Source organism: Girardinichthys multiradiatus, chromosome 13 (genome assembly GCF_021462225.1).
Source record: "Girardinichthys multiradiatus isolate DD_20200921_A chromosome 13, DD_fGirMul_XY1, whole genome shotgun sequence".
Classification (NCBI taxonomy): Eukaryota; Metazoa; Chordata; class Actinopteri; order Cyprinodontiformes; family Goodeidae; genus Girardinichthys; species Girardinichthys multiradiatus.
The window spans coordinates 5,547,273-5,568,765 of NC_061806.1; the positions used below are offsets into that span (position 1 = coordinate 5,547,273).

Sequence of the window (21,493 nt, forward strand, 5' to 3'; positions counted from 1 at the left end):
AACACAGATTCTCTAACCCAAATCTTTACCCAACTTGACACAGATAGACTTACCTCGGACTTGCAGTCAGACCAGGCACTGTACTGCCAGCTGTAGCAAGGCTTAACTAGACAAGGTTTCCATTGTTTCATCTGGGATGGGCATGGCCTTCCATCACCTTGAGGGGCTTGAATTACAGTTCGTGTCCTCCACAGTTTACCTGAAGAAGAGCATTTAAAAAAGAAAAACAAATATGTGAGTGCAATTGTGAATCTGTGTCTGTTTAGGCCATGAAGTTACAAACTAGGATTCTTGTTCCTGTTGGTGCTGCAACAGATTATTCATCAATGTTGGCATTTGACTGTAAATAAACATGAATCCATATTTATGGATCTGTGTGACAGATATCTGAGTTTGGAAAAGGTAAGGCAATAATGAAGGCAATAATAACACTGTTCCACTCTAAATAAGTAAAAAAGGGTTTTCTGTTATTGTCCACACCCATAGATGCTCTCCTCTTTTCTTTGTACAACCGTATTCTTTGGCAGCAATATTTCACCAAAATCTGGCCAAATTTGCCTATAACCGTAAATGTCCCTGGCCAAGAGAAACCTTTTTAGATTGTATCACAATGCAGGAATGAGATAAAACATCAGCCCAACATCAACATCAAGTTTGCATGATGCTACTCTCATGATGCATTTGCAGCCTATGTTTGAAACCATTGCGGTCAGTCCTGCTTGTCGCAACGATAATATTAAACCAACCGCAACCCTAGCCAAGAGCCACCCTTCCCCACAGCTACAGAGGTCTGCTGCAAGCTAACCCTTTGTTTGCTCACACGTGTATGTTTTCTTCAACGCCCCGGACAACTCCTCCTCAGCACGGTTCACCTAAAAGGTGGTGTTTGGACAGAGAAGATTAGTTTAGAATGAAATAATCTATACAATGTTTGTTTCATGACGTTTGGTTTTTGTTTGTGTTGAGAAACTCAGCTATCTTAGTGCTAGCAGAGTAGCTGCTCAGCGCATGTGTTCAGTTTATGTGTTCTGTGTTGTGTTTTTAAACTTAAGACAAACTTTATTTAAAGGGTGATTTTAAACACAGAAGATTGGCCATAATGCGGCGTCCACGTTTATGCAATTCAACCCTTTTATTAGTGGTATTTTAAAGGTATGCGTTTGATTCTGGTAACAAGCTATAAGTTTCTTTTATTAGCTCCAACTGCTAACGGCTAAAAACACGTTCTTCACTTTATGAGTCAGCTGAAAATCAAGAAAGGTTGCTAGTTTCCAGTCTAGGAAATAATATTTCCCCAAATATTATTTTAATAAACGTGATAACTAATTCAACACTACTAGTGATCATTTAACCAGAAAGGTTGTTGGTCCTCATTCAAAATAATATTTCCTTAAATATTATTTTAACATTTCAATAATAATATTTCCTCAAATAATATTGTACTAGACAAAGCCATCTAACTAAACACCATTGAGAGTTAGTCATCCAGATGATGCTTTAAAATATTATTTTCTTAAAATAATATTTTGTCTGATGTTGCACTTGAAGGTACCAATTATTATCTCAGTTAGTTCCAAGATTAACTTAGAGAAAATGTTTGTGTCATGAGCAAAAATTTCATAACCTCAGATATTTTGAATATGCCACTTACATAATTTATATAGAATTTAGGACCCATGACATCTGAAAGCAAACTGTAACTGGACACAAAAATGTTGGGGTATGAATTGAATTATGGTTAGGGTTAGGTATGAACTGGTTAGGGTGAATTTTAGGGTCAGCATTAAGCACAGGTCAATGGGAACTCCTCATAAAGATAATAAAACACGTGAGTGTGTGTGTGTGTGTGTGAGTGTGTGTGTGTGTGTGTGAGTGTGTGTGTGTGTGTGTACCAGTTGCCAGTGCCAGTTTTGTTTCAGATGAGGTCATACTATTTATGTGAAAAGGTGGTTTTATTCAAAAAATGAAAAAATAGTTTTTGCGTATTTTTACACAACATAACAGAATAAAGCTGCTGTCTGTTCTTTAACTATAAATAAATCAGACTTATAACTGTCCATGGTTGTGTGAGACATGCCTCCTCCTGGGAGGAATGTCCTCACAGCCAGCCTAGAGATAAAAATCACCAGGAAAGTGGGGGAGTACTCTCTTTCTCCACCATTCTGGCTCTCAGTCCATGAGACAAACTCTTGGCTTGGGATACATTAGGATTGCCAATTAAGGTTTCTATTGGTTTATGATTTCCTGGTATAGCTTCTGGCTGCTGGTGCTGTGCTAAGCCCCCATGCACGTTCTCATAATGGACCGCCAATCAATGATCCGATCTGATGGAATTACTTTCAAGGACATCATCTCTCCCTGTAACAGTATCATTTCTCACATAATAAAGCAGTTCTGCTTTCCACAGTTATTTTAGGAGGGGTTAGCCACAGAGAATTATCTGGCCTATTAGGTACCTATTGTGCCCAGAAGATCATATTGTACGGAGAATTATAACCACCAAAAAAGTGTAAAGTGATATAACAAGCATGTTCTGAAACATAGCATCTTGTCCTAAATGATGAGATACTGGCAACCCTTAACCACACAACTTTTATAAAAATTTTTAAACAAGACATCTAGCTGTGTGTCTTAATGAAGATCAGTGTTGGTAAGGACTTTCCATCCAGTCACTAGCATGAATGACATAATAATTGTGATATTTTAAGGACTTACTTGATCAGTTCTGTTTCTAGGACAGAGTGAGGATATAACAATTTTAATGAATTTTAGAATTCATTAGTGAACAATTTTTATGTGGAATAGAGATTTTCTCTAATCCACACAGGCTTAGAAAGGTGAGTAGAAATCTCCAAGAGCAGAAAATGGGCAGGGAGCTTCAGCTCCTGAAGGCCATAGTAGCAAGCAAGCAGGCACATAGACACCAAGGACCCCCACAAAACCGCCATACACCCAACCCAGAGCTAAGTCCATAGCAAAGCATAGAATCAACAGCTAGGACAAAGAGGCGCAGGGATAGATGCAGGGAACCTAACATCTAATTCAGCATATTTGCAATGTCCCTCAGACCTTAGCCTGGGCTTGGCCTGCTCAGAAGTATTGAGGGAGGGAGGGAACTGTACAGTCCTGTTTGGTGAGAATGGCCCAGCAAGGCCAAGATGAAGAAATCCCCACTAGAACCTAGCCCAGCTTCTATGGCCAGAAACCTGCCTCACATGTCTCACAAATCTGGGCCCCAAAGTGTTGGTGTGCTTCCCCACCATATTGGAGACCACGACTAGGAACTGCTCAGCTGCAAGTACCAAACAATCCACCAACTGCCCAGGACACAGGGAACCCTTGGATTCAACCAGGAACAAGGGAGCCCTGGCAGGTACACGCAGACTCCTAATGCTCCACTTGACTATCCCAAGGCGGGACAGCACATTGTCTATAAGAACCACCAAGATCCCCCACTCCCTTCCAACCCCAAATCTAATTTCACCCCACCCATACCCCCACACAACCAGCCTCCATGTCTACCAGACTACACACAAGGTCACGAAACACCAAAGAGGCAGCCCTAGATCTAATAAATAAAACTCACTTTCAGTAGGTGGTGGTAGAAACAGGCATGGACATGCTTGGCATGATTGCAGGTAACATGGGCTTGGCATGAACAGAGGCAGAACAAGCTTGACATGAACAATGGAACTGAAACTGTTATGTTTCCACGAGGAATGAACAGAATAGCAGTGTATATAAGAAGCATAGTGCAGGTGAAACAAGGAGACTGATTGCATGGTGCAGGTGGACTGAATGAAGCTGATTACTGGCTGACAGAGGTAGGGAGTGGAAACAAAACACAACTGGAAAAAACAGAAATTCAAAAACATAATCAAACCTAAAAATCATAATTGTAACAGAACATAAACCTGAAAGCACTATAAACTGAAAATATCCAAAAGAAAAACAAACCTAAACAACTACAGCACCGCCTCTAAAACAATAAACAGAAAGAGATTCCAAAACTCAACTGTGAGAATAAAAATAAGAAAAAATCTAAAACCAAACGCCCCCAAATCATAACAATTTCCATAGTTATCAGGTAAATCTCCATGCAGTTTGTATATCTGTATATCTATTGAAAATATACAGATTATACCTAAAAGCTATGTCTGTGCCACAGAACCAACCAAATTGACTGAGCTCCACCATTTCTAATAAGAAAAGTGGTAAAATGTCAAGCCAGAATTATGTCAAAAACAGTCACAAAAAAGTGTGGTTACGCAGCAACTTGCTAAAAGACATGATAGCAAATATTAGTATGGATGTATGTAAACATGTGAACCTGTTTAGATTAGAGAAAATTCACAATAAATTCAAACTTCTGCACACGTCTTGTTTTTCAAATCCAATGAACTTGTTGGTTGTGTAATAATACCAACACTGTTTTATTGCTTTAACATTTTTAGATTCTTGTTTCTGTGGTATTTTAGAGAACTAATAAAAATTGTTGAATTATGTCCTAATATGTAAAAACGTTTCCTAACTACCCTTCCCCACAGCTACAGAGGTCTGTAGGAACTAGCTGTAAACATACACCCAACACATAGGGTTAGGGTTAGGTATGAACTGGTTAGGGTGAGTTTCTAAGGTCAATGATCATATTGACCGTAGAAACACATGTGCCACTTGTTTCAAAAATAATTCAAAAATTAATACAGAAATTTATGTCCTAATTTTTTAATTAGGACATAATTAAAAAATTGTTGAATTATGTCCTAATATGTGAAAACTTTTCCTAACTACGGTGGCGCAGTTGGCAGCACTGTTGCCTTTGCAGCAAGAAGGTCCTTGGTTCGATTTCCGGCCGGGGGTCTTTCTGCATGGAGTTTGCATGTTCTCCCCATGCATGCGTGGGTTCTCAACGGGTACTCCGGTTTCCTCTCACAGTCCAAAAACATGCCTGTTAGGTTAATTGGTCACTCTAAATTGCCCTTAGGTGTATGAATAAGTGTGTGCATGGTTGTTTGTGTGTTGCCCTGTGATGGACTGGCGACCTGTCCAGGGTGTACCCCGCCTTTCGCCCATAGACTGCTGGAGATAGGCACCAGCTCCCCCGCGACCCATTATGGAATAAGCGGTACAAAATGACTGACTTTTCCTAACTATATACTCCATTTCAAACAATACAGCCACCATGTCACTGTTAGCAGACAACAATCCTGGTTTCTTAGATGTGCCATTATTGCAGAGAAAGAGTAGCACTTCCATAAGGTGTGGTTGTTTTTAAAATGTGTGTTACAAAGTCAGACTTAGATACTTGCATATAAACAGACATACCTGCCAAGCCACAGGTGTGTGTACACTCCGACCATGCTGACCATTCAGACAGCTGGCAGTTGACAGGACATTCCACTACACAGGAGACATTCATCTGCCACTTCCTCTCTAGACCCAGCTGCAACAAAACATTACTGGGTTTAGTTATCTCATCCAAAATTATTTTGACAATGGTGGGAAAACAAAGATTGGCATCACACATCTCACCTCTTTACAAAAGCTGAGGTCAACAGATTTTCCATCACTACGTACACAGTCAAGCATGCGGGTTTTGATGCCAAATCCACAAACTGCTCTGTCACTGAGCTGACAGGTGCTCCAGTCTGAAAGGACACACGGGATTACTAAAATTATTGTGTAATCCTTATCAGAGCTGACCAGGCTGTTTGTCCCTCTCACCTGTGATGTTGTACGAGTAGTGAAAGCAGTTGCTGTTCATTTTACACGATACTGTCTCTTTTGTAGGAGGACATTTCTTCTCCTTTCCTGGCCTCCGGAGTGGGAAAGCAGCCCTGACCCGTGTACTGTTCTCAGTGCAGGGCTGCAGGCAGAGGAAAGAGTCCAGGATGTTTAATACTTGATGCAAATCTGCAAAAAACTTCACTCCTTTTGCATAAGCAAAAGCAGAACGATAAGTGGCAGACAAAACGTTCACTTCACTTCTATTTATTGTGGTCAGCTGGTAATAAATAAGAACACAACCAAATCATCAAACCAAATCTTTGGTCCAAAGTGACAGAAAGATGTGGGTTGAAGCAGTCCCTTCTGACCTCTGCTTTGTCCATTTAAAAAAAAAACAGATCATAAGTACTATACTTGACACATATAGTGCCAAGTATAGTACTTAGCCTCCTCCCCTTTAGTTGACTTAACTCGTAACATTCCATGACATGATGGGATATGGAGGGTCATGAAAAGTTTATAGTACTTTAACATTATGTTCGTTATAAGCAATAAAGTTAGAGTGTGACAATGAGGCTAAATGAAACTTTGCTACACAGCAAGGCAATAAAATATATCAGGAATAAACTAACAATTTCAGCTACAGAGACGTAGCTTACAAAGATAAGCTACCTTCACACTGCAGGTTTGTGGAGCGAAAAGATCAGATCGGCCGCATTTGCCTGCATTGTGAACGTAGCCATAGACATACAGTAGGTTAAAGGTTATTGAAATGATGCTCCATGTTATAGTGTTCTCAATTTAAATTTGAAAAAAAGGTCTTCCCCTGTTTTTCATCTTCTAACATAACATACCTCTGAAATTTAAACCAATGTGAACAAGTTTGATCTTTGGCTCTGCTCTCTGTATAACAATGGTTTAAAGTAAAGGACAAGAGTCCTGTAAGGGTAAATCATATGTTATTCTTACCAGTGGACATGCGCTCCAAGCTCCCCAGTCTGACAGCACACAGTCCTCAGGACAGGGCAGATGGCTGTTACGAGCCCCTAAAGGCATCTCTTCTGGATCACAAAGGTAGTCCTCCACCTGCTCAGATGGTCCATCTATAGTGTTGAGCATACACCTGCTCACAGAAAGATTAAAACAATATGCAACGTCTTAGCAACGTCTTTGCTGCTCTCTTCATTAGCTCACTGTGTTGAGCAGTAGACATAAATCTGCATAACCTGCTAACAGTCAGTGGAATTAATCCTGAATGTAATCATTCTTAGCTCTGCAAACATTGATAATAAATATATCATATTTAATTTAGAAACAGTCTGTTTTTAGTGACAAACCAATCTAATTAAGCAAAAAAATAATAATAATAATTCTATAAACTCCAATATCTTGTGTGTGTGGATTATCTCACTTGATTTTCCGGGTCTGCACGCCTTCACCACAGTTGCTCTTCAGGTCCACACTGCTAACTTTCCATACACTCCAAGGTTCTGCCACCCAAACATACTGTCCACAGTCACTGACGCAGGGCACCACCTCATACACCTGACGTACAAAAATACCACAGTTACCTGGATGAACTCTAACCTTTCATTCAGCAAATTCTATGTAGAGACCCATGAACAGAGTGTGTTTCAAACGTTTATCAGCAATGATATTAAGATCACATCATCCGTTTGGCAATTTGCTAACAGTTAAACATGAAATTACCTTTTAACAAATAATAACATAAGTATCCTATATAATTATATAAGTGCCAAAAGTAAAAAATACATAAAAAATGTAGTACTCACTTGAGCCTGTGGATGAAATCCATTAGGCAGGAGTAAGAGACAAAAATTGTACATGAGATCATTGTTCTAAAGCAAGTAAATTTTAATATTTTGCTGAAATAAAAACCCCACAATTCTACCTGGTTGACGTGGTCCAGTTTGGGACAAGGTCTTCCACCATTATACGGCTTTTCTCTGAGCCACTTAGAGCGAACTTTGACCCCACTGCCACATGACTTGCTGCAGCGTGACCAGTTGGACCATTCACTTAATTTGCAGTCAGATGGACAGGGGATGATGCAAGCCTCCTCAATATACCCTGTAATCAGTCACAACAACATGTGTCAGAAAGCAGCCTCTGTCCTTTTTGGAAAGGCATGACAGGACTGCTAGAATCATGGAAATAAAATTTAAATAAACATGGTACTAAAAATACTGAAAACTGCGACAAATCAGGTACAATATATACACAAGCCTTGGTTTTGCTTTATTGCAATACTTTAATCCTCTCAACCAGCAGCTGGTTGAGTCGGGCAGTTTAGATAAAACGTTTTACTAACTGGCCCAGTATGATTTTCTGAATTTGACCATCTAAATCTATTGTTGAATTGAATTGGACTTCTTGTTTAAGCTCTGAACTGCATTGAAATAAACTGGATTGATTGGAATGCATTTAATTTTTTTATTACACTGCATATAATTGGATATGAATTTCCACCGCAATTCTTTGAGATGGCATTTGTTGGAAATTGTTTATATGTAAATGTACTTTAAACTACATTCAATCATACTGGATTGATAAATCAAGGTACTGGGAATAAACAGGTTGTAAATACATTTAATATTGAATTATATTAATATAAAGTTACATGAAGCTTCGGGTGAGGAAATGTTTTTTACTTTCTGTTTCTTACAAAAATAGAGGACAGATTTACACTCGCTTCAGTTTTCTTTCCAAACAGTTGGAGTCAGTTTTGAGAAAAATACCACTCCACCCCAGTAAAAGAATAAAAACAAGAGTCAATGGCAAAAATTACTTCCATCTTTCATCTGAATGGATCTGGTTTCACTGTTTCAAACACTGATAAACCAATGCATGGAAAATATATTTAAAACACAGAATAGACCAGATCTTTTTTATGTTATATATCTGGAACTGACAGAGTATACTTTGTTTCTGTCGCAGAACTTTACAAAAAACAAAATACCCACCATGACTGTTGCAGCGAGATGTTTCCACTATACGATTGTCTTGGTCATAGCAGACCATAGCTTGGAAGCGGTATCCTTGTCCGCACTCCTTGATGTCACCTTGTACCCTCATGCCAAGCTGGCTCTCCATGCGACTGCCCTCAGGGAGAATACAGTCTGACCAGTTTCCCATAGGCTGAGCATTGTATTTATTACATGGACAGTACTGCGTCTCACTCAGAGGATACATCTGGTTGTTTTTGCACTGGTCACGCTTTTTACTTTTTCCTGAAAATGAAAGGAAAGAATAACAGGAATGGCTAGGTTAGAAAAAGCTGGGTTTTTTTCAATCAACTTGTAAAAAACGTAGCTGAAACCATATATTTACATACACTGTATTGCATGCTTACACCTTTTCAATTTTGCCCTTAAATTGGGGCCGAAATCAGGACTTTATGATAGCCATTTTTCACAACGCATTTAATTCAAAAACCACTGAAGACAAGCTTCCTCTGAGCTCCCTCAGGCCATTCACAAATCATAAGTGGACGACCAGATCCAACAACTGTTAGTTGTCAAAAAATAAGCAGTCACTGCTGGTCGACAGGAGGTGTCGATCTGTGTTAGGAATCTAAGCATACCATTCAACAATTATGGCAGACAAACTCAGCATAGCAATTCTGTCTGGCTGAAAAAATGCTTTAAACTTAAATTGTAGTATCCTATTCATTCATCATAATGCAAATTATTTTGTGAAGTGCACACTCTGGTAGCAAAACACCAGCACAACATGAAACCACCGTCCCTGTAGTTTTGAGATAGCATTTTGCTACAAGATAGACTGGTGAACTTCACAAAATAATGATGAATGAATTTGATATTATAATTTAAATTTAAAGCATTTCTTCAAAGTCTTTCCAGCTTTCCCGTTTTGCCACCAAATGCAACTATGGTAACTGAAGCCAAACACTTCGATTTTAGTGTTATCATTTACTGCATAAAGTGCAATCAGTACAAAGATCCTTTAGTGCAATTGAAGCTGTTGATCATCTTGACCAACCTTGGCACATTTGAGAATGTTTACCAGCTTTATTGTTTTTTTTTTTATTCTTATTGATTATTATTAAGTGTGGAAATTGTGTTGACGTGTGAGTTATGCCTTGACTGTCTTTGACTGCTGCTGTGCACCAAATTTATTCTTGTGGGACAATAAAGAACTGAACTAAACAGCTTCAGCAGCATCTTCACAAAGTCATTTGTCTTTGTTCTGGGGTTGATTCATTTCTGGGACTCAGAGCCACCCGCTCTCTTTCTTGAACAGTTTGATAACTGAACATTCCCATGTGGTATATACTTAACAGATGAAAGGTTATATGTCTTTTTAACACTGCATAAATATCTGGTTACAACTATATGACATAAGAGAATGGTACCAACCTATTAGTATCCTCTTGCGGTTTCTGACGCCCACACAGTCAGCTGTGCAGGTAGAAAACCTGGACCAGCTACTGAGCTGACAGTCATCTTGACAAGGAAGATGGCACAGCTGGGTGAGAGGTGGCATGGGGCTGGCAAGCTTAAGACAAGCCTCAACCTCTGCTTGCCCACCATCTAGCTTTCGGCAAGAAACAGCTGCCGGAACAGAATGAAGAGTTTGAAGGGATTATTTTTGTTAATAATGTTTGCATTTGCACAAAAATGAACATGAATGTAGTGACAAATAAAAAGTAAAGATGGATCATGTGCTAATAGTCATCAGCGATCCAAAACTGTTTTGGTATTATCAAAAATTATACATTTCCATGTTTCTGTATGTTTGGAAGGTAAATGTTAACAGTGTAATATTATGTAGTTGTTTGGAGTCTGTCTTTAACTTCAATTCATAAAGGACTGTATCATTATTTTTACTCTGTTCTGATCCACAAACCTTAGATCTAAGATAAGTACTTCCATTTTTACTTTTTAACAAAAGTAAAGAGAAAAGAGAGTTAAAAAATCTGACTTTTAATGGTAATTGTTTTTGTAATAAATGTGTTTTTTAATGAAATTGTGAGCCTAATAACGTATGGTTTGTTAAAGACACGACAATGTTCAAGCTTTTGTTTTAATATCAAAGCTAAGTATTGACATCTATAAACGCCCTAAGCTCTGCAGTTAAATAGGAAGATGTGTGTCAACAGAGTCCTCAGGGAAACTTTCAGACTTTTACATTGACCGAATAATAATAATAATAATAAAGAATATTTTTTATTTTGCTTTTACTGAATCAATTCAATGTTTTTCTTTAGTTGCATGTTTTTTTCATTTTCTCTCTCCTTTGACCTGAGTCAGATTGCTTTTCCATTGCCAATCTATTAATTGATGATTTTGGGTACGTGTTTCACACATCCTTTAAATTTAATTCTGTTCAGAGAATGTTTGAATATTTTAGAATTCAGGTGCCAAAATCCATGTCCTGTCTTGCTGTAGAACAAGTTTTCTTTCAGCTATAAATAAAGTAACCCGAACCCTTTGCTCTGCATATTCATAGCTGAAATCATCAGCTTTAGCAATGAAGGGTGATTTTTAATGTCTTAATGATCAGATCAACAACTTAATTTTTACAAGACAATGACCTAAACACTTTATCAATACATACATCATACTCTCTTAATGCAGTAAATGGTGTTCCTGTATAAACACCACTCTAATAATAATAAGATAGATAAGGTTAATATGGCCATTGATTGATCAAATTGAGTTAACAGCTTCCTAATACAGCCTCTTAAGGCTGGGTTTAGCACATATAGAATTTTCAGATACCTTAACTCTTTCACCCACTCAATCATATTTGAAAGAAGTGGCATAGATTTGGCTTTTGCCCACAATGTGTTATGATAGAAGTGGGTGAGAAGCAAAGGGCTTTCACTGAAGTCATTCTGGTTCAGGGTATATTGTTACAAGTAATGGTACATAACGATAAGAGCCTCTAAGGATGGAGGAACAGGATGCTCATCATTGGCACCGGATAATGGTCATTGTCTCCATGTAACATTAGTAGATGTCTTAGACCTCAATCCACCACGTCTGTGTATTAGCTACTTTTTTGTACATCATGCGTCTCTATGAAAATGCTGCAGTTTTTCGTATCAGATTGTTGTTCTGCCTTCACAATCTAAAAATTATCTTCTGCCACAAGAACAGCAGTCGTAGGAGAGGCAGACAGTCATCAAGTCTTAAATGAAATATTGAGAAACTTCTCAAAACTACAACAACAACAACCTCTGGATATTAAGCATCATTTCTTTTTAAACAGTATTTAAAGTAATGTTCTCAATGAAAATCTGAGTATTTTTGAATATAGTGTAATTACATAAATATACAAAACCATAGGTTGATGTTCCACTTAATACATTGGCATTAGCTTGTTTGCTAAGCAGTACAGTTTGAGGAACAAATCTTCCTTGTTGAAGGCTTAGTGAGTTACATGCCAATGTGAACTCTGGGAGTTTATCTGTGTGTCAGTTTTGCCTTGTAAGAGGGTCAGCTGTCTCCTCACGTTACGGTCACTGGCACCGCTCCAACATTCAGCCGGACATCTTACTCTACAGTGTTGTCTTGTATGTGTAATCAAACACAGTTTATAGTGCAGTTAGATAAATGAACACGTTAAACCCCACAATTTAAGGTTTTCAATAGATAACATTTACAATTTTGTTATTGGTTAAGATAATTACAAGTTGAAGTAACAACAGTGATACAATTTAAAAGCTAATTCTGTAAATCCTATGGCCACTAGATCAGAATCAGAATCAGAATCAGAAAAGCTTTATTGCCAAGTACGTTTTTGGACATACAAGGAATTTGTTTTGGCGTAGTCGGTGCAATACAGTACAATGAACTAGCAATATGGTGGTGTACATATACTGTCAACCTCCCATACTTTCAAATTCAATTTTAATTAAAAACATCACTTTTTATTTAAGAAAGAAAATGTTTTAATACCCCTAAACTTGGATAGGAATGATCTGAGCCTTCTATATTAAGCAACAGGAAATGTGTCCCCATATGTTTTTAATTAAAACCCTAAAATAATCAAATTTTCCAAGCTAGAATTAAAGTAGGATTAGGGAGGTTTGGAAATTATTCAAAGCTTGAAGTGTGAAAGCCAAAAAGGAATTTGAAAGGTCGAAATCAAATTGAGAATGGTTCAAGAATAAAAAAGTGTGGCTAAAACTAAACGACAGATTTTAAGACTGACACTGGTGCCTGATGCATGCTGAAAAGGATTTCAAATTAACAATTTATTAAAAAAAGTATATTTACTTGTTACTGTTGTTTCTGTTTTATTTAGATGCTGTGTTTACATGTAGAGAAAATGAGATGTGAATGGTTTGTGGTGTATGGCTCTGCTTACCACGAAACTGCAAGCCTGGCCCACAGGTCTCCTGAGCTCCAGGAGTGTCCTGTCGGACGGACCATGGGACAAGCTGACATCTTCGCCACTTGTGGGTTTTCCATCTGCCAAAGGGGAAAGTAAAAAAATAGATATGAATAGAAAAAAGATAAATGTATTATTATTTAAATGGACATTAAACATCAGGGCACAGAGGACTGATTCCAGTAAACCAAAAGCAATACAACTAGACAAATCTGACACAAACTGAGTTCTGTCAAGTTTTTAGTTTGATCTGACATATTTGTGAGAAAGAAATTCACAGCAACACGTTTAAAGAAGAAAGAAAGAATAAATCAGGAGATTCCACAGGCTTCTGTGAATGGACACACACTTTTCACCTTTCTTTTCATTAGAAAAGTATTGTCGAGCACTATGTCATTTGACCCAGCATAAAGATGTTCAGGCATATTTATCTTTAAAGCCCAAATATAAAATGTAAAAAGCTATAAAAATCCTGGCAGGAATATTCCACCTTTGAATTCAGACTTGGCTGAAGTAAGGCTGAAACCCTAGAACGTTCTGTATGGATCTACTTTAACCTGCAGGAATTGTCTATACTAACTGCAGGTTTCAGCACCAGGCTCTCCCCACAATATCACACATTTTATTTAAGATATTTGTATGTCTAAGTTATATCACTAAACTTGGTAATAATTTTAATAAAATCCTGAAGTGATGGCAGAAAGAGGTTCTCATGTTACAGTAGCTTCATCTGATTGGCTTCCAGTAAAATAAAAATCAATTGTTTTCTTTTCTCCTGAAGAACAAGCATCCATTGTGGATTTAAGAGCTGCCTTTAGATTTACTGTTAGGATTTTTTTTACACTTTACAAGGACATTTACACACTTAAACACTTAGACAGCATTGGCTTCCTTAGCTCCCTGCCTGTCTCTGTGACATGATGAGATATCCTGAAACAGGCTGTCCCAGTAGTTGAGAGCTTCACTATTACTATTACTGCACAGTAATTCTCATTATATTTTACAAGATACATGCTGAATCATTGATGATGCATGTAAAAACAGAGAGTAAACCTGCTCACAATAGCCTATCCTAGCACTTTAGAAAACTGGCGTCAGACTTTTAAAGTGGAGTAAAGGTCTTAGTTTAAATAGTTAATCACAAATGTGATGTAAATAATGTTGGAAGGCTGAGTAATATACCTGTATCCATGACAAATTGATGGTGCTTCACACTCCCTTTCCTGGGTCAAAACCTCAGGACAGTCTTGTCCCCCATTGGCTGGTAATTGGACGATCATCCGTTTCCTGTATTGTTTGCTTTTAGTCTTACCACCTGGAAAGAGCCGCAGGACAACATTTTTACATGAACAATTAGTTCTAGCATGTTAGCTCAAGTTTTTAATAAGGATGCAAAATACAACAGAGTGTACCATTAACCTAAAAAAAAATTAAATCTATATAAAGCAGAGTGTGGAACATTCAGCTTACATTCCAAATAATTTTGATTACACAGCGCTACAGGCTCTGACTACAAGGTACCAAGGTGATTCTTTTACGTACAGCTCCTAGCCAAAGCCAAAACATTTTTCAATTGTTATGACCTTGAAAAGGCTGTCCAGACTTTTAGAACTTTGTGCTAGGACTACTTTAATTCCTTGTAAATCAGTCCCTATTCAGTCGCCTCCAAACCCTACAGAATGCTGCTGCCTGTCTCATAACAAACAGTAGGAAACAGGATCACATCACACTGATACTTAAATCCCTTCACTGGCTTCTCATTCGGTTTAGGGTTGATTTTAAACTTTAATGTTTGTTTTTAAAACTCTAAATGGATTAGCTCCATTGTATTTGTGAGTTCTTTCAGCTGTTCATGGCCATGGTCAAGTCTTGAGAGTCTCATATCAGTACCTAGTGGAGAAACCCAGGTGTACAAACAAGAAATATTATTATTATTGAAGAAAAGCCATTAATCATCACTTACCTTTGGTCATGCTGTAGGTACTGAATATTTTTTTCATTATATAACCTCTACTTGTTTGCTGGGTTCACTGTATCACTTTGCAGTTTATATAGTGACAGAGTCCTGGGCACTCATGATACACAGTTATTTATAGAGGCTGATGGATTAAAATGAAGCACAGCTTTTGAATTTATTGGAAGTTAAGTGCAGGGCAGTTGGAAACTTTAATGCTGTCTATGTGTGTGTTCCCGTAAAGCAGACATAAGGTTTTTTAAATGTTAACACACATTAAGATTCATTACATTAAGATGAGGTTCAGTTCAGCTCAAGGAGGGACGTTATATTAAACAAATGTTAATAAAGGGACTAGCTGTGATTGTCAAGTTATGGTTTTATTTGCTAGTCAAATGATACTCCAAATAAATCAATGCATGAGTTGCAGCAGCAGCTTATTACAGTAGGCTTCATTAATACACCTGATCAAACTCCTTGTCTTCCCACAGATTAATGCTGGTGCAAGGTGCTGATGTAGCACATCTAGATGCGCTACAGCTACCTGTTTGACAAGTTGGTGGGCAGGGGCTCCAGTCACTGTATGGTGTGACAGTGCAGTCTCTTTTGCAAGGAAGCAAGCACGGCCTTACAGTGTCTGGACGAAGACTCTCTGGACACCTGAAAGTTTAGAATTGATGTGTTCAGTTTCATATACATCAAAGAATGCTTAAAAATTCAACAAACAAATGACATAATGAAGAGATACTTTGCAAACAAAATCCTAATAAAACAACTGTCATATGATTTATGTATACATAACGTCTACTGTCTAATGTTTGCTGGCGGCAGTGCCAGTCATGCAGGCAGCAGTTAGAGCTTTAAGTAAAAGCAGCTCTTCATCTTTCTATTAATGAGTAAGTTGTCCCAAGGCAGCAGACTCAGTACGCAGTGTGACCCAGTAGATTTAGAAGCAAGCACAGGCACAAAAAGCAAGAGGAGTTTCCATACCCAGCATGAGGGCTGGTAGGGCTCACCTGAATAATGTGGCTCTGCTGTCAGAATAATGCTAATGTTATGTTGAAAAAATAAACAGATAATTCATGTTCCCAGATGCTTCCAGGAAGGGAAGCATGCCCAATGAAAGATTTTAATATAAAGCTCTTTAATACACTTCAGATATTAAAAGTTCCTTTTTTTTGTCACATGTGAATGTTTTATATCATAAACAGCTTTTATTGCTTTCGTAAATGATGTCATCATTTAAAAACTGCTTTTTGTATTAACTCAGATTATCTTTGTCTGATACTAAAATATGTTTCATTATCTGAAACATTAAAGCAAAAGTCAAAGAGGAAATCTCTAAAGGGGCAAATACTTTTCATTTTTTATAAGCTTCTTGTAAAGTTCGTAGTGTATTTCTTTGTGATTCTGTAAAGCATTGAATTTAATTTAGAACCTTTAACTCTAAAATCAAACCTTTTACTAGTAACAGTTGGGTATAAAAGTGAGCAATTGCCAGTATAACTAAAATATAAAAAAGGACTTTGAAGTTATAATTTTTTCCCACTCTTGAACTTGTAATCGTTCTTTGGTAAACTCGCAGAATAGATATTTTCTGTAGGCAAAGTTCCTATGGAAATCTTTGTAATACACGGGGTTTTCCTTGTTGAGAACAGAGAATTTATCTCCCTCCAAACCCACTGGATACGTTGTATTTTGTTACAAACTGTATGTCTTATAAATGATGAAAAATTTTACTTTTTAGGAGGAACTTGGCCCACGTTGACCCTGACACAAATGACTTTGCGGGTTTGCATTCCCACTGAGCATGAGACATCATCGCCACGCGTTCTCCCCACAGATGTGTTGGTGGATGGGATCGAGGAGTCCTCTATGCACTGCCCCCAAGGACCCGTTTGCCAATGATACACAGTGCAAGGATGGTCATTGCAGTTCCTCACCTCTTGCAGTGCACTGACATTTGGACACTGGAGTCCTCCTGAAGTACAACCAAAACAATGAGCAATCTTAGTCTTGGCAGAACAACTTATAAAAATACATGGCTTTATCCACTTTTGGCAGCATGGATGCATTTGGATATGAAAGGCTGAAGAAGATGAATTCAAAGAAGAGCTTGATGCTTTTTGTTTACCAGAACTTCTTTGGATTTGGGCCAAGATTCAAAATTGCTTTCACCTAAATTTAACATTGACCAGATTTAAGTGTAAATGACAACAGGTACACATACATTTTGAAAATATGGATTCCAAACAAAATTATTACTATGACTGTTTATTATGACTTTGATTATGAATGTTTTTTCCACTGTTTACATCCAATCTAACTTCTTTGATCCTCCTATGGCACAAAATTGTCACATTACAATGGTTTAAAAGTTGGATGAAAATGAGACATGACAGTTCAGACTGCGTTTGCTCTGAAAAAGTCCTCCTCAATCAATGCTTCCATGTTCACCATACATGTACATGCTCAGTACAGGGGATTGCTGCAAAGATAGCAACTTGATGTAGTCAACTGTCCAGTGTCTGAAAATGCTTGTTTAGGAGAAGGGATTGCTGTAAATTGGTGAATTGATTATGTCAGCTGGGTTTCCTTAGAGAGAAGCTTTTTACCAAAGTACATAATAAACTGAATTTGTTTTATCATTATATTTAATTATTTTATTATTATTATTAAATTTATTTATAATGTATGTAGTTGAATCTGCCTATATGGCTGGATTAAACTGACTATATAGTTCTGTATATAAACTGGATCCGTTTGTCTTGTAAAGACGCTTAGGACATTTGTTGTGAATCAACACTAGGCCTATATAAAGAGACAGAAATAAAACGTTGTCACCTTGTATGATTTACTCTGTTGCACATAACCTATTAACACCGTAGTAGTATCATCACCGGGAATTTTGGCAAGCCCAATTATCACATGTTCTGCATCATGTTCTGGCAATGACAACTTCCTGAACTCTGTTCTAGGCAAAGGAAAGGCAATTTTGTAATAAAACTGACATCCATAATGTATGCAATCATTTTTAAGCTGTAAGTAGGCATTTAATCCTAGAGTCAGACAAGTAGAGCAGTTAACATGATGATGAATCTTATAACAGTATAATTATGATCTATAACCAGAACAAATGCAGCAATCTGTTTAGCTTCATAGTGTTCAAGGTGTTTGGTGAGAACCCCTAATTAACTTTGGTTGGCTGCATGAATAGGTGTATTATAACTAAGGCATGATTATGTATCACTTTATTGCTGTTTGAAGCCCACCTGCTAATTCTGGATTTGACATGCCTGGAAAAGACTGAGGAATACTGAAAGACAGTTTGTGTGAAAGGATATTATATCTAAAAGCAAAGGGAATCTATGGTGTCAGCAGACTACAGTAAAATGTACTCTATTTTTAGACTAATTACTGCATGAGCAAAAATCCCAACTGTAGTCTAAAGACAGCAAACATAAATATACCAAAGATTGGCTGGACCAGCAATAGCAGGGAAGGACCTTGAACAAAAGTAAAGAAAAACAGTACTTGTGTTTATCTAAACCAGGGAATCTGTTTTTCTCTTACAGTCAAAATGTAGGTTCTAGGATGAGTTACTTCTTACCCTGCATCACAGAAACCCATGCAACAACTTTAGCGGTCACTGTGTAATGACACAGTTATGTGCATCAAGCTGACCACCAGTTCTTGACCTACTCAAAGGAACATTCAGAAATCTAAAGAAATGATCACCATATATAACCACAAAAAAATAAAAGAAGCACATGAATAATGTATAAAATTAATGTTTGATTCTATTTTAGTTTAAGGTTAGGCTGATTTTATTGTATTTTGAGAAAGTCTAACACAATTAAGAATGTTGAATTATGTTTAAAGCAATGTTCTGTCAAATTCAAACCAAAACCCAAGCTACATGTTCCTCACATAATGTTTGATCATCCTCTTATTTCCTCACGTATGACAGCAAATCAATTTAAACTTTATTCATACAACTTGTACTCGTACTCGTCGTCTTCCACTTTATCCGGGACGGGTCGCGGGGGCAGCAGACTCAGCAGAGACGCCCAGACGTCCCTCTCCCCAGACACCTCCTCCAGCTCCTCCGGGGGGAGCCCAAGGTGTTCCCAGGCCAGCCGAGAGACATAGTCCCTCCAGCGTGTCGTGGGCCGTCCCCTGGGCCTCCTCCCGGTGGGACGTACCTGGAACACCTCCCGAGGAAGGCGTCCAGGAGGCATCCGGTATAGATGCCCGAGCCATCTAAACTGGCTCCTCTCGATGTGGAGAAGCAGCGGCCCTACTCCAAGCCCCTCCCGGATGGCCGAGCTCCTCACCATATCTCTAAGGGAGTGCCCGGCCACCCTACGGAGGAAGCTCATTTCAGTTGCTTGTATCCGGGATCTCGTAGTTTCGGTCATGACCCATAGTTCATGGCCATAGGTGAGGGTAGGAATGTAGACCGACCGGTAAATTGAGAGCTTCGCTTTTTGGCTAAGCTCTCTCTTCACCACAACGGACCGGCACAGTGCCCCCATTACTGTGGCAGCCGCACCGATCCGTCTGTCGATTTCCCGCTCCATTCTTCCCTCACTCATGTACAAGACCCGAGATATTTAAACTCCTCCACTTGAGGCAGGAACTCCCCTCCAACCTGAAGAGGACAAGCCACCCTTTTCCGGTCGAGAACCATGGCCTCGGACTTGGAGGAGCCGATTTTCATCCCTGCCGCTTCACACTCGGCTGCGAACCGGCCCAGTGCGTGCTGTAGGTCTTGGCTAGAGGGGGCCAGCAGGACCACCTCATCTGCAAAAAGAAGAGACAAAATCCTCTGGTCCCCAACCAGACCCCCTCCGGCCCTTGGCTGCGCCTAGAAATCCTGTCCATAAAAGTTATGAACAAGACCGGTCACAAAGGGCAGCCCTGCCGGAGTCCAACATGCACCGGGAACAGGTTAGACTTAGTGCCGGCAATGCGAACCAAACTCCTGCTCCGCTTGTACAGAGACCGGATGGCCCCTAGTAAAGGGCCCCTGATTCCATACTCCTGGAGCACCCCCCACAGGGCATCACGAGGGACACAGTCGAATGCTTTCTCCAGGTCCACAAAACACATGTGGACCGGTTGGGCAAACTCCCATGAACCCTCGAGTACCCTGTAGAGGATATAGAGCTCGTCCAGTGTTCCACGGCAGGGACGAAAACCACACTGCTCCTCCTGAAGCCGAGGTTCGACTATCGGCCGGACTTTCCTCTCCAATACCCTGGCGTAGGCCTTACCAGGGAGGCTGAGGAGTGTGATCCTCCTGTAGTTGGAACACACCCTCCGGTCACCCTTCTTATGTAGGGGGACCACCACCCCAGTCTGCCAATCCAGAGGCACTGTCCCCGTCCGCCATGCAATGTTGAAGAGGTGTGTCAACCATGACAGCCCCACAACATCCAAAGATTTGAGGTACTCGGGGCGGATCTCATCCAACCCCGAAGCCCTGCCACCGCAGAGCTTTTTAACCACCTCGGTGACTTCAGCCTGGGTGATGAAAGAGTCCAACCCCGAGTTCCCAGACTCTGTTTCCACCAGGGAATGCGTGATGGCAGGATTGAGGAGATCCTCAAAGTACTCCTTCCACTGCACGATAATGTCCCCATTCGAGGTCAGCAGCTCCCCACCTCCATTGTAAACTGTGTTGGCGAGGCACTGCTTCCCCCTCCTGAGGCGCCAGACGGTTTGCCAGAATCGCTTCGGGGCCAACCAGTAGTCGTTCTCCATGGCCTCTCCGAACTCCTCTCAGGTCCCGGGTTTTGCCTCTGCCACCGCCCGGGCCGTGGCATGCTTGGCCCCACGGTACCCGTCAGCCACCTCAGGAGTCCCACAAGCCAACCACAGCCAATAGGACTCCTTCTTCAGCTTACTGCCGGTGTCCACCACTGGGTTCGGGGATTGCCGCCACGACAGGCACCGCAGACCTTACGGCTGCAGCTACAGGCGGCAGCATCGACAATAGATGCGGAGAACATGGTCCACTCGGACTGTATGTCTCCAACATCCCTCGGAATATGGTCAAAGCTCTCCCGGAGGTGAGAGTTGAATACATCCCTGGACAAGGGGTCCGCCAGATGTTCCCAGCAGACCCTCACTATGCGCTTGGGCCTGCCAAGTCTGTCTGGCTTTCTCCTCCCCCCAGGTGGTAATCAGTGGACAGCTCAGCCCCTCTCTTCACCTGAGTGTCCAAAACATGCAGCCGAAGGTCTGATGATGCGACAACAAAGTCGATCATTGACCTCTCCACCTTCGTCCGCCGCTCAATCCTCTTTGAACCGGTCCCTCACGGTTCCCCCTGCAGGTGGTGGGCCCACTGGGGGATGATCTCGCGTTTCTCGTTCGGGCTTGGACCGGCTGGAGCAACCCAGCCACCAGGCACTCTCCGAC

At 39.8% G+C, this 21,493-nt stretch overlaps 1 protein-coding gene across 5 annotated transcripts in view; it reads right to left on the reverse strand.

The window, feature by feature from the left end:
- The window catches only part of thsd7aa (thrombospondin, type I, domain containing 7Aa), a 180,326-nt gene that overhangs the window by 33,238 nt on the left and 125,595 nt on the right, over nucleotides 1-21,493 (reverse strand). For all 5 annotated transcript variants that reach the window (XR_007041014.1, XR_007041012.1, XR_007041013.1 and 2 more), the window contains 14 exons: nucleotides 16,805-17,045; nucleotides 15,609-15,724; nucleotides 14,293-14,425; nucleotides 13,087-13,190; nucleotides 10,128-10,322; nucleotides 8,712-8,978; nucleotides 7,640-7,818; nucleotides 7,521-7,526; nucleotides 7,139-7,272; nucleotides 6,697-6,850; nucleotides 5,725-5,866; nucleotides 5,533-5,648; nucleotides 5,326-5,443; nucleotides 54-199 (listed from right to left, as the gene is read on the reverse strand). Coding sequence is in view for 2 of the 5 variants with exons in the window: in XM_047383876.1 (XP_047239832.1) it covers nucleotides 54-199; nucleotides 5,326-5,443; nucleotides 5,533-5,648; nucleotides 5,725-5,866; nucleotides 6,697-6,850; nucleotides 7,139-7,272; nucleotides 7,521-7,526; nucleotides 7,640-7,818; nucleotides 8,712-8,978; nucleotides 10,128-10,322; nucleotides 13,087-13,190; nucleotides 14,293-14,425; nucleotides 15,609-15,724; nucleotides 16,805-17,045 (2,051 nt within the window). In the remaining 3 variants the exon portion in view is untranslated. The remainder of the gene's footprint in view (nucleotides 1-53; nucleotides 200-5,325; nucleotides 5,444-5,532; nucleotides 5,649-5,724; nucleotides 5,867-6,696; nucleotides 6,851-7,138; nucleotides 7,273-7,520; nucleotides 7,527-7,639; nucleotides 7,819-8,711; nucleotides 8,979-10,127; nucleotides 10,323-13,086; nucleotides 13,191-14,292; nucleotides 14,426-15,608; nucleotides 15,725-16,804; nucleotides 17,046-21,493) is intronic.